At 47.7% G+C, this 12,810-nt stretch overlaps 1 protein-coding gene across 4 annotated transcripts in view; it reads left to right on the top strand.

The window, feature by feature from the left end:
- TEX10 (testis expressed 10) overlaps positions 1-12,810 on the top strand; it is a 132,366-nt gene that overhangs the window by 113,784 nt on the left and 5,772 nt on the right. For all 4 annotated transcript variants that reach the window (XM_030551590.1, XM_030551593.1, XM_030551592.1 and 1 more), the window contains exon 13: positions 4,701-4,882. In XM_030551590.1, the coding sequence (XP_030407450.1) occupies positions 4,701-4,882 (182 nt within the window). The remainder of the gene's footprint in view (positions 1-4,700; positions 4,883-12,810) is intronic.

The following is a 12,810-nucleotide window of genomic DNA, read 5'->3' as shown; positions in this document are numbered from 1 at the left end:
TCCTTGACTCTGGGAGCCAGCCTTACAATGCTCTGCTGTGAGAACCCCATTCCTGGGCTGTTCACGCTCAGCCTCTACTTGCAACTGAATGACACTGTCCCAAACGCAACCCTAGGAACCTCCATCTTGCAGTGTCCAGTTATGCCTGCTGGACGCTGCAAGCTTATATGAGTTAGTCAATTTATGAAAGAAATTGATTTGTACGAGGCTTGTTATCCTGAGGGGAGTCTCTGACACGCTTCAAACCAAATGCACTGCTTCAGGTAGAATAAACAAACAGATTTATTAACTGTAAAGATAGATTTTAAGTGATTATAAGTCAAAGCATAACATGTTGGATTTGGTCAAATGAAATAAAAACGAAATGCATTCTAAGATGATCGTAACACTTTCAGTGCCCTCACAGACTTAGGGCTTGTCTACACCATGCAGCTTTTAGCAACAAGTCTGTGTCGACACAGCCTTTTTGCTAAAAGTCAGCGTGAGTAAATGCTCTTTGTCTGCACTTTTGCTGACAAAATACTTCCAGCCCCGTGAGCGGTGTTAGTTTTGTCTGCAGGAGACCATTGTGACATCCCCCAGGGTACAAGCTGGACTTTTGAACAGCGGTGTCCCCTTAATTCTCGAAACCAGGGCATTTCTTACACTGATTTGCTAGTGAAAAGCAGCCTCCCCAAGCTTTGATCTCACACCGTTGTGATGTGACAGGAATAATGGCTGCACTCTTCGGGGTTTCAAAACACTGTATTACCTTTCTATGAGACTCATCTTTTCAATGAAAGGACGGACAAGTGTTCACACTTACTGAGAGACTCAAGGGCAACCCTCTGTTTCCTGGGCATATATACACTTGCCCCAAAGAGAAAATACCTTTAACAACCCTACAAACCAAGGCCATACCTCAATCCTCCTATCACCAGTGCTCCTAAGAGCCACCCTGCAAATGACAGAAAATGTAGAGTTCAAGATACCCTGTGCCTTCCACTTCAGCTGTGGCTACTCAACCTCATATTCCAGCCAAGGGATATTTTTGACAACTTTTAGAGAGTTGCAAACCAGTATCAGTGCCATCTCTACCTAATTCTGAGATCCATTTGGGGGGACTGGTTGCACAATTTTACCACAATTGGGCAGCATTAATAGACAAGTGGGTTCTAGATATCATCCATTCTGGCTATACCATCAAGATTCTCTACCCACGTCCTCCAAAACTCACTCCCTGTCCCTTTTCAGGGACTGCTCTCGTAAAAGGCTCCTCCTTCAGGAGGTACAGTCTCTTCTCCAACAGGGAGAAGCATTGTGTATTTACGCATTGCCATTTGCTAGACCCCTCCTCCATTGACTAGAGGCTTGGCTCCAAACAGTGTACAGACCAAACAAGCACAGCATGAATACTATAGTGATAATCCCTCCCCTGGTGACGGTCTCTCTGGTATGGTGGAGTGACCCTGGACATGTGTATCCATGGGAGTTCCCTTTCTAGCCCCTACACCAGACAAAATGATAATTACAGATGCCTCTCTGATGGGCTGGGGAGCCCACATGTGCAGGGTTGCAACACTACTCAAATTTGGCCTGGTCACCGCCCCCACCCGCCAAATCTGGAATAACAGAGGGGCAGCCAGCCATATTTGGGTGGCATTGAGACTCCATGCTCCATGTCACAATGCCATTATTAGAAGACTCACCGCTTCTCCCTTAGAAAGTTTGATGAGCAGCACATCTCCCTGTTGAGACCTCTGTTCTAGTGCAAGCAGAAGTGATGGACTTGATGCAGAAATAGGGTGATAATCTATGGCTTGTGTTAGTCAGGGGGTCATAATGGACCCTCTGGCCTTAGAATCTATGAATAACTGTCTTTTATACACATTGAGAGTCAGGATGTTAAATTATCTATCAGATACAACAAATATAAAAAAATCAAGTGTATGCAATAAAATATTCTTAGAATCTCCCAAGTGCCAAAGACTCAGTCAAGAAATTAGCTGATCACTTCCCAGATATAGAGATGCATGATTGGCTAAAACTGATATTTACCATCTGATTTGAAGGAGAATATTTATTTCAGCATAAAGCAGTTTGTACAGAAAGAATCAGTTCTTCCAGGATTATCTGTGTGGATCCCCACTCTTGGTAAATGCCTCAGTGCGCATGAAATTGACATTTTCTGCTTAGCAGTGTCTGCACCCAAGCTTCCTAACTCCTTATGCCCCTAAACTATGGTATAAAAAAGGGACAGGCTACGTAGCAGTAATTCCTGCTTGCTCTCTGCTGTAGTTAAAACACACCCCATTCTGTTGCTCTTCCATTGGCATTTTTTAAAGGAAAATAACTTTTATAAATAAATGCCATCTTATTTATGAACTCTCCAGCTGTCTTTGTTCTCATTCTCATGGTGATTTCAGCAGTTAAGCCTATTTAGCAGATTTCTTCTCCTGTCACTTGAGATACTCTAATACTGAAGTTAGCTATATTAAAATCACCCAGAAGTCCTATTAATGTATTTGGACCGTATCTCTATTTTTTAGTATAGTGACTACTATTTTTATGCTAATCATTGACTTTGTTAACACTGTTCATGAAGTTTACTCGATGCTCCGTTGTGTTGCAGGACTGGATCCTTTGTTAGTCTCTTCAGAGAGAAAACCAGTTGAGGGTCTTTGGGGCATATGCAGTAGATGGGGAAGATTATTCAGTTCCCCTTTAAAATCTACTTTGTGGGTCAACGATCTGAGAACTGAATATAAAGTAAAGTTCGTTGTTTGCCAAAACTAAAACATCTTTTATGTCTCTTTCCTGCTGAGCCATGTAAACAAACCAGCCCATCTCTCTGTGTTTTATCAAAATCATCTTATTTAAAACAGGATTTGTGAATTAATGCCACTTTTCTTTTAGCTTTTTTTAATGCATGTAATTCTTTGCTCGGAAAGGTGCAATCATTTAATCCCGTTATGTTCCAGCAAGAACATTTATCCTCCTTTATTGCAAATGAAGTATTTCTACTAGAAATTTATTTTTTTTTACGCTTCTTTTCACCCACCTACTGACCAATCACACCCACAAATCATATTCTGTATTTCCATTGTAAAATTATTAACAAAGTGAGATGGACTAAAAAATTTTACCTGTATTCAAAACTGGAAATACAAACATCCCACTGCTTAAGTGAATCGTCAGCTGGTTGCTTTAAAAGTAGAACAAGCTTGGCTAGTCTAAAACTGGTTTATATTCAGATAAACAATGCTTCATTAGTATTGATGACCAGTGTGTGAATCTTATCAAGGATTTTTTAAATGGTCAAGTACAGTAGAACAAAGATTCTAGCACCAGAATGGCATTTCAGAACTCAATCTTTTTAATTGACCACTTCTATGAAAAAAAGATCGGAAAATTGTGGTTTTCAGACGTCTGTTTATCTGCTCTGCCTATGCAAATCCTTGCTTATCTTCAGGATGGTATACCCTCAGTATTACAGTGTGGGAATGATTAGTTAAAGAAGCTATGGGCTCACTACAATATTCTTCATCAATTTTAATTTTACTCAGGGCCCAATGCAATAAAGCACTTAAGTACATGCTTAATTTTAAGCAGGTGAGTAGTCCCACTGTTAATTCACTAGATCCCTTACTTTTTTAAAAAGACCAACCAAAGGGATCACCCTCTTCCTGTGACTCTTCATTACAGTTTCAAGTGGTGGGAGAGCCGCTCTCTGTCCCATGATATTATTTGGAAAGGAAGAAAGGCACACAGCCTGTTCTGTCTACACTGCTCTTCTTGCGTATGCCTGTGCTTTCCTTTGGAGCAAGGCTCAAAGCTTTGTTTCCTTTTTAGTTATGTTTGAGATGAGTGCTGTATGTGTGGGTTTTCCTTCCCTGTTGTTTGGGCTACCTGCTTACTATCTCTTCATGTTGTCAGTGGTTATAGGACATTGGAAGATTTTATAAAAATTACTGATTACTGATAAATGAACATTAAGTTCCTGTTTGGCTATACAGAGATGTGTAGTGAAGGAAATTTGTGTCTACTCTTTACTGTTGATCTCAAATGAAAATTTCTCAAAGTATTATGGATCCAGACCTCTACCCCAGATTAGTGCTCTTCAATTTGATGTTGGATCCTGTTATTTCACTTTGTAGGCTGGGAACACTGCAAAAAGAGTGAATTTGTGTGTGTGGCCTAGTGAGTCTTGTCTAGTCCTTGATGGGAGAAGTGGTGGCTGTGATGCAGGGCAGTTGAACTGGGAAATTTCAAGTGGGAGAAAAATAGAGCTTCTTGTGAAACACGGAGAACTCTTCCACCGCCAGCCAAGAAAAGCAACATCAGTTGGCCATTGCTTTTGTTTTTCTGATCATCTTTGCTTTAAATCCTTACCTTGAGCTGGAATAAATGTTTGTTTAACTAAATGTAATAAACGTGGCATGGCTATATGGCATATTTTATTTATTATTACTGGATATTTAGATGGTATGGTAATTTTTGGTAATATTTATGGTAATACTTTGCCTTCAGTTTAACATGGGAGTTGCTTCCCAAGGGAAAATGAGGGCAATTAAAAAAAGTTATTTAATGTATTAATTTGAATAGGAAGATAAGTGATTTTTTTGTGATATTCTGGAAGAGAAATGTTCTACTCTAGCCGTGTTTGTATGCCAATAAAAGACTGTTTGTATCAGAGATAATGAACTTATTTTGTCTCCTAGGTTGGACTGGCTGTAATACCTGATAGCACAGCTGGATCTGTTTTGTGTGCCATGAGTAAGCTCCTGGATCAAGCTTGCATCCTTAGTGAAAATCTACACAAGTTTCTAGCCTCTTGCTGTTATAGTCTTCTTTACTTCCTGTTAACTTTAGACAAAGAGGATGCAGAACATGCGCGGAAGAGGTAATGCTTGTTGTAAATGACAGAGAATTTCTTAAATTTAACATCTATGTTTGAATACTTGTGACTTGTTTCACTTTGTGCTTTAGCCCCTATTCATGCTTATTGTGAAATAATTGTTGGATTTAGGAAAACCCCACTATATGTACGGTTAGCTGGAATTATAAAAAGTTATTTCAAAGCTTTTGCTTATTATAGTTGTTGTAGGTTATGCCAGAAAACAATGTTATATCTTGGCTCTGGAAAGGTTGGCATTTATACCTTAATCTTTGGATTTAGCCTTTGGTTCATTAGGAAAAGTGAAAGTGGCACTTAAAATTCTTGGATTTAGAAAATCATTGTTCTAAGACACTAGTGCTTTTAATTAGTCTATATGCTTAACTATCTAGAATATTGAGCTTTAGCAAAGCTTCTCAAATGTGATTTTATAGAATTTGGAAATCAGTTAGACTAAAAAAGGCTAGATATATTTAAACCACACAAGTATATTTATCATTGTAGATGGCATGTATTTTTTTAAAGAAACAAGATAGATAGTATCTCATCTTTTATTGGTGAAAGAGACAAGTTGTAATGGATGAGGTTGACTATCTGTTTGGGGTGGATAACTGAGGGCTGTCCATTGTTGTGTAGCTATCTAGGGCAGGCAGTGATGCTCTCATTGTGAGGGATGTTGGTGTATTGGGAGGTGACATCGATCATGGCAAGGGTGGTATTCTGAGAAAAGATGTTAGTATTGCAGAGTTTCTGGAGAAAGGCAGTTGTGTCCTGCAGGAAACTGGCCCTTTGTGTGGTGAATGGTTTTGAGCATGGTTTCTATGAGTTCTGATATTCCTTTAGTAAGAGTGCCATGGCCAGATATGGGTCTGCCTGGGTTTCCTTGATTGTGTATCTTGGTAAGCATGTAGAAGGTCTTTGGGGTGGTTTTGTGGGGGTGGGGGTGAGGTTGTAGCATTTCTGTTGGAGTTGTCTGGAGAAGGATTTGATGATGTCTTGAAATTCTTGGCTGAATTGTGGTGCGGGCTCTTCACTGAGTTCTTTGCAGTAGGTGGTGTTGGAGAGTTGACGATTGGCCTTGTTAATGTAGTCATCACAATTGAGGACTATTACAGCACCCCCTTTAACTGCTGGTTTGATCACTGTCTGCAGGTGGTTGGATTTCAGGAACTATAGCTGTCCTCTCAGTAATGGAGAGATTGTGGTGGATGTGATGTTAACCGCTGTACAATAAAGAGAACAATTGTTCTCATATCAAATCATTTTTAGTTGGGCTGTCAGTTGCAATTAACTCACGTGATTAACTCAAAAAGTAATTGTGATTAATCGCAACTTATAACAATAGAATACCAACTGAAATTTATTAAATATTTTTGGATTTTTTTTACATTTTCAATATTGATTTCAATTACAACACAGAATACAAAGTACACAGTGCTCACTTCATATTATTTTTTATTACAAATATATGCACCGTAATAATGATAAACAAAAGAAATAGTATTTTTCAGTTCACCTCATGCAAGAACTGACGTGCAATCTCTTCATTGTGAAAGTGTAAAAGACGGTTACTCACTTCTGTAACTGTTGTTCTTCGAGATGTGTTGCTCATATACATTCCAGTTAGGTGTGTGCACCGCCCGATTTTTACCCTAGCTACTCCGGTGGGTCGGCAGGTTGCCCCCTGGAGTGGCACCGCCATGGCGCTGGATATATACCCCTGCCGACTTGTCCACTCCTCAGTTCCTTCTTGCCAGCTACTCCGACAGTGGGGAAGGAGGGCGGGTGTGGAATGGATATGAGCAACACATCTCGAAGAACAACAGTTACAAAGGTGAGTAACTGTCTTTTCTTCTTCGAGTGCTTGCTCATATCCATTCCAGTTAGGTGATTCCCAAGCCTTACCTAGGCGGTGGGGTCAGAGTGAGATGTCACAGAGTGCAATACGGCGGAGCCGAAGGCTGTGTCATCCCTAGACTGCTGAACCAGGGCATAGTGGGAGGCGAAAGTGTGGACCGAGGACCAGGTCACTGCACGGCAGATTTCATGAATGGGCACATGCGCGAGGAAAGCAGCTGATGAAGCTTGAGCCCTGGTGGAGTGCGCAGTCACGTGGCCTGATGGGACGTGAGCCAAGTCGTAACAGGCGCGGATGCACGACGTTACCAAGGAGGAAATGCGCTGCGAGGAGACAGGAAGCCCCTTGATCCGCTCAGCCACCGCGACAAAGAGTTGGGGGCTTTGCGGAATGGCTTAGTTTGTTCTATATAAAACACAAGCGCTCTACGAACGTCTAGGGAGTGTAGCTGCTGCTCCCTGCGAGACGCATGTGGTTTTGTGAAGAAGATAGGGAGGAAGATCTCCTGGTTAACGTGGAAGGCCGATACCACCTTGGGGAGAAAGGCCGGATGTGGCCGCAACTGCACCTTGTCTCTGTGGAACACCGTATACGGGGGTCCACCGTGAGGGCCCAAAGTTCCGAAACTCTTCTCGCGGACGTGATGGCCACCAGGAAAGCGGTTTCCCAGGAGAAGTAGAGAAGGGAGCACGTTGCTAACGGTTCAGACGGAGGTGACATGAGTCTGGCAAGAACCAGGTTAAGATCCCATGTTGGGGCAGGGCGGCTTACCTGAAGGTAGAGGCGCTCTAGGCCCTTAAGGAACCTAGACACCATTGGATGGGAAAACACTGAGCTGCCATCCTCTCCTGGGTGGAATGTAGAGATGGCCGCCAAGTGGGCCCTCAGAGATGATACCGCCAAGCCCTGTTGTTTGAGGGACCAGAGGTAATCCAAGATGTTAGATATGGATAGCTCAGCGGGAAGGAAGTTCCGCTCCACGCACCAGCATGCGAAGCGCTTCCACTTGGCCAAATATGTAGCTCTAGTGGAAGGCTTCCTGCTACCTAGGAGTACCTGCTGCACTGGGGTGGAGCAATGCAGCTCAGAGTGAGTCAACCACGCAGGAGCCATGCCGTGAGATGGAGCGACTGAAGGTCTGGGTGACGGAGCTTGCTGTGGTCCTGGGTAATCAGGTCCAGGTGAAGAGGCAGGGGAACAGGGTCGGCTACGGACAGGTCTAGCAACATGGTGTACCAGTGCTGCCGAGGCCACGCTGGAGCTGTCATGATCAAGCGGGCTTTGTCCCTGCGTGCTTTCAGTAGGACCCCGTGGAGGAGTGGAAACGGTGGAAAGGTGTAGAGCAGGTGCATCGTCCACGGCACAAGGAAGGCGTCAGCCATGGAACCCGGTGAGAGGCCTTGAAAGGAGCAGAACATCTGGCATTTCCTGTTTCCTCGGGATGCAAAGAGGTCTATCCGGGGAAACCCCCACTTCCGGAAGAGTGAAAGGGCAACGTCCGGGTGAAGCGACCATTCGTGGGACAAGAAGGATTTGCTGAGGCGATCCGCCAGCGTGTTCTGAACTCCTGGGAGAAAGGACGCGACGAGGTGTATAGAATGGGCTATGCAGAAGTCCCATAGATGTAAGGTTTCCTGGCACAGGGGTGAAGATCTCGTGCCGCCCTGTTTGTTTATATAGTGCATGGCTGTTGTGTTGTCGGTGAATACCGACACACAACGGCCCTGCAAGTGTTGTCAGAACGTCTGACAAGCGAGGCGGACCGCTCTCAGCTCTCGGACTTCGATGTGGAGATCCAGCTCGTGAGGTGACCAATGGCCTTGGGTGCGTAGGTGCCCGAGGTGAGCCCCCCAACCAAGGGACAATGCGTCTGTTGTCAGGGACGCCGAGGGCTGGGGCGGGTGGAACGGGAGCCCCGCACGCACCATGGAGGGATCCAGCCAGCACTGGAAGGAGTCCAGCACGGTCGAAGGAATGGTGACGACCATGTCCATAGGATCCCTGGCTGGACGGTCTTGCGAGTTGAGCCAGGATTGGAGGGGCCGTAGGTGCAGTCTTGCGTAGTTCGTTACGAACGTGCAGGCCACCATGTGGCCCAAGAGAGCGAGGCAAGTGCATACTGAAGTTAGCGGCGCCGCTTGCAGCCTCCGGATGATGGCCGTGAGAGCCTGGAACCGCGGCAGTGGTAGGCAGGCTTTGGCAAGAGTCGAGTCCAAGGTGGCCCCGATAGAGTTTATCTTCTGAGTGGAGATTAGAGTCGATTTTTTCACATTGATCATTAGACCTAGATGTAGGAAAAGGTTCTTGACAATGCAGACGTGACTGAGGAATCGCGTCTCGGAGGTCCTGTGGATAAGCCAGTCGTCTAGATACGGAAAGACGTGTATCTGACTGCGGCGAAGGTGGCTGGCGACTACAGCCATACATTTGGTGAATACCCTTGGGGCTGTAGAGAGGCTGAACGGGAGGACCGCAAACTGAAAATGCTGCCGGTTGACCATGAACCGGAGGAACCTCCTGTGAGGTGGAAAGATGGCTATGTGGAAGGTAGGCATCTTGCATGTTGAGGGTGGCATACCAGTCTCCAGGATCCAGGGATGGGATAATGGTCCCCAGGGATACCATACGGAACTTCAACTTTACCATGTATCTGTGTAGTTCCCGCAGATCGAGGATTGGTCTGAGATCTCCCTTCGCCTTGGGGATCAGGAAGTAGCGGGAATAAAAACCCCTTGCCCTGTTCATGCTCTGGTACCTCCTCTATGGCTCCTTTGGTGAGGAGCACTTGCACCTCCTGTAGGAGGAGTTGCTTGTGAGAGGGGTCCCTGAAGAGGGACAAGGGAGGAGGGTGGAAGAGAGGGGTTGAAATAAATTGCAGGTGGTATCCAAGTTCTAACGTGCGTAGGACCCAACGATCTGACGTTATCTGGGACCACGCAGGGAGGAAGAAGGAAAGCCGGTTGGAAAAGGGCGGGGACGGATCCTTTAAAGAAACTGGTACAACGCCCTCGGGCGCACCTTCAAAAGGAAGGTTTTGGCCCGGGGGGAGGCTTGGAGGAGCTTTGGTTCTGGCCTCCTTGGTTGCCTGATTGTCTCCGGCGGCCGTTTCTGCCTCGCCGTCTGGCAAAGTCCTGTCTCTGCCGGGGTTGAGGGTAAGGGCAGTGCTGTTGGGGTCGGAAGGGCCTGCGCTGAGTTACGGGCGTGTGCATCCCTAACGAACGCAGAATGACCCTGTTGTTTTTTAGGCTCTGCAGCCTAGGGTCAGTTTTGTCCGAAAATAGCCCTTGACCCTCGAATGGAAGGTCCTGAATCGTGTGCTGGAGCTCCGGCGGGAGGCCAGAGACCTGCAGCCACGAGATACGGCGCATAGTCATGCCAGAGGCCAGAGTCCGGGCGGCTGAGTCCGCGGCGTCCAGGGAAGCTTGGAGGGAAGTTCTCGCGACCTTTTTCCCCTCGTCGAGGATTGCTGAGAACTCCTGCCGTGCATCCTGTGGAAGCAGCTCCTTAAATTTGTCCGCCACTGCCCAGGTATTGTAGCTATAGCGGCTAAGGAGGGCTTGCTGATTGGACACCCGGAGCTGGAGAGCTCCCGCAGAGTAAACTTTACGCCCAAGCAAGTCCATACGTCTTGCGTCCTTCGATTTAGGAGCTGAGGCCTGCTGGCCATGGCGCTCCTTCTCGTTAACCGACTGGACAACGAGAGAGCAAGGAGGAGGATGTACATATAGATATTCATAGCCCTTTGAGGGCACCATGTACTTGCGCTCTGCTCCTCGCTCAGCGGGCGGAACAGAGGCCGGAGACTGCCATATTGTAGTGGCATTGGCCTGTATGGTTTTTATAAATGGGAGAGCCACTCTAGTGGGGGCATCAGATGACAGTATGTCCACCACTGGATCTTGGACCTCTGGGACCTCCTTGGCTTGTAAATTCATGTTCTGTGCAACATGCCTGAGGAGGTCCTGGTGGGCCCTGAGGTCAGTTGGAGGAGGACTGGTCGACAAGGTTCCAGCTACCGCCTCGTCAGGAGAGGACGAAGATGAAAGACCTGGAATGAGTGGGTCTGAAGAGGGCTCCGCCTGAAACAAAGTGTCCGTCTCCCTGGGGAGCTCGGAGTCCTGTGGCTGGGTCACCCCTTCCTCTATAGCAGGAGGGGGAGGGCGGGTAATCGTGGCCTCCGGTGCCCTGTGTTCCGAGGCCGTCGAACGCGGAGGACTTGGGGGAGGGCCTTGGGCTTGATGGTACGCCCAAGGTGTCCAGAACCGCCACTGCTGCGGATCATGTTCCTGAGGCTGGGGCTCGCTGAACAAGGCAGGAGGCACGTCAGTGTCCGGGGCGTATACACTGTCTGCCTGAGAGGACAGGGACGTCTGACGGGACGGCCATGGAGGAGCTGAGCGAGACTGGTATGAGTCCCTTGCTCCCGTCGTTGGAGATCTCCTCGGTGCCGGGGATCGGTACCTGGAATCGTATCGGTGCCAAGACCGAGACCGGGACCTGCAACCAGCGCGGTGCCGGGAGGTCAACCTGGATCTCGATCGTCTACCATGGGACCGGCTGCGAGAGTCTTGGTGCTGGGAGCGCTGCCTGGAGCCGGAGCGGTACCGAGAGTACCAACCGGGACGAGAGGTGGATCTGCGCCGCGAGTACGACCGGTGCCGTCTGGGTGAGCGGTGCCGGGACTGCGAGCGGCGTCGAGATCGGGACCGGCCGCGAGACCTGGAGCAGTGCCGAGACCTAGATCTGGAGCGGTGCTGGCTCGTCGGCTCCATCGAAGGAGGCCTCATAGCAGCAGATTTGCCTCTGGACTGGAGAACCCGCACCGGCGGTGCCGAGGGTTGAGGCAGGGCCGATTCAGTCATGGCAATAAGGTCCCTGGCCGAGGAGAATGTCTCCAGCGTGGAGGGGACCGTCAGCTCGACCACGGGTCTCACCGGGGAGCTCTCCTGGACCGGACTCGACGGCCCTCTCAGGACCGGAGTCGATGGTACCACAGGCGTCAGTGTCGCGGCATGTGTAGGTGCCGGGCGATCCGGGCGAGTCTGCACCGAGGGTGTGTAAGAGGTTGAAGGCCTTCGGTCAGGTCCCTGCACTGGAGAAGGCCGGTGCCGAGGTGTCTTGGCAGGGCCAGCGCGGTCCGGTGCCAGAGAAGCGCTGTCAGCGCTCGGTGCCGAGGACGGAGGGTTACGGGCTGCTTCCATAAGGAGAGTCTTTAACCAAAAGTCCCTCTCCTTTTTAGTCCGCGGCTTAAAGGCCTTGCAAATGCGGCACTTGTCGGAGATATGTGATTCCCCGAGGCACTTTAAGCAAGAGTCATGGGGATCACTTGTGGGCATCGGCTTTTTACAGGCCGGGCACAGTTTAAATCCTGGTGAACTGGGCATGGGTCCCGGCACCGGGTGCAGGGAAGGGCTCGAGCCCAAACCCCACTAAACTATGTACAACAACAAACTAACGACTGTAAACTATAAAACTAAGATACTAAGAACTAAGTCAACTATTCACAACTAGAGATTAGACGAACAGAGAGAAGCTAGGGAAGTGGAGGACAGCTAAGCCGCGCTCCACTGTTCCAACGACCGACACGGGCAGTAAGAAGGAACTGAGGAGCAGACGGGTCGGCAGGGGTATATATCCAGCGCAATGGCGACGCCACTCCAGGGGGCGACCTGCTGACCCACCGGAGTTGCTAGGCTAAAAATCTTCTGATGAGCGTGCACGCATGGCGCGCACACCTAACTGGAATGGATATGAGCAATCACTCGATGAAGAACTTAGAAATACAGATTTTTTTTGGTTATGTAACTGCACTCAAAAAAAAACAACCCAGTGTAAAACTTTAGAGCCTACAAGTCCACTGAGTCCTACTTCTTGGTCAGCCAATCACTCAGACAAACAAGGTTGGTTACAATTTGCAGTAGATACTTCTGCCTGCTTCTTATTTACAATGTCACCTGAAAGTGAGAACAGCCGTTCACATGGCACTTCTATAGCTGGCGTTGCAAGATATTTACATACCAGATATGCTAAATATTCATGGAAGGCCATGCTTTGGTTGCCATTCCAGAGGACAGCT

Source organism: Gopherus evgoodei, chromosome 2 (genome assembly GCF_007399415.2).
Source record: "Gopherus evgoodei ecotype Sinaloan lineage chromosome 2, rGopEvg1_v1.p, whole genome shotgun sequence".
In the NCBI taxonomy this organism is placed as follows: domain Eukaryota; kingdom Metazoa; phylum Chordata; order Testudines; family Testudinidae; genus Gopherus; species Gopherus evgoodei.
This window is presented reverse-complemented; position numbering and strand designations above follow the sequence as displayed.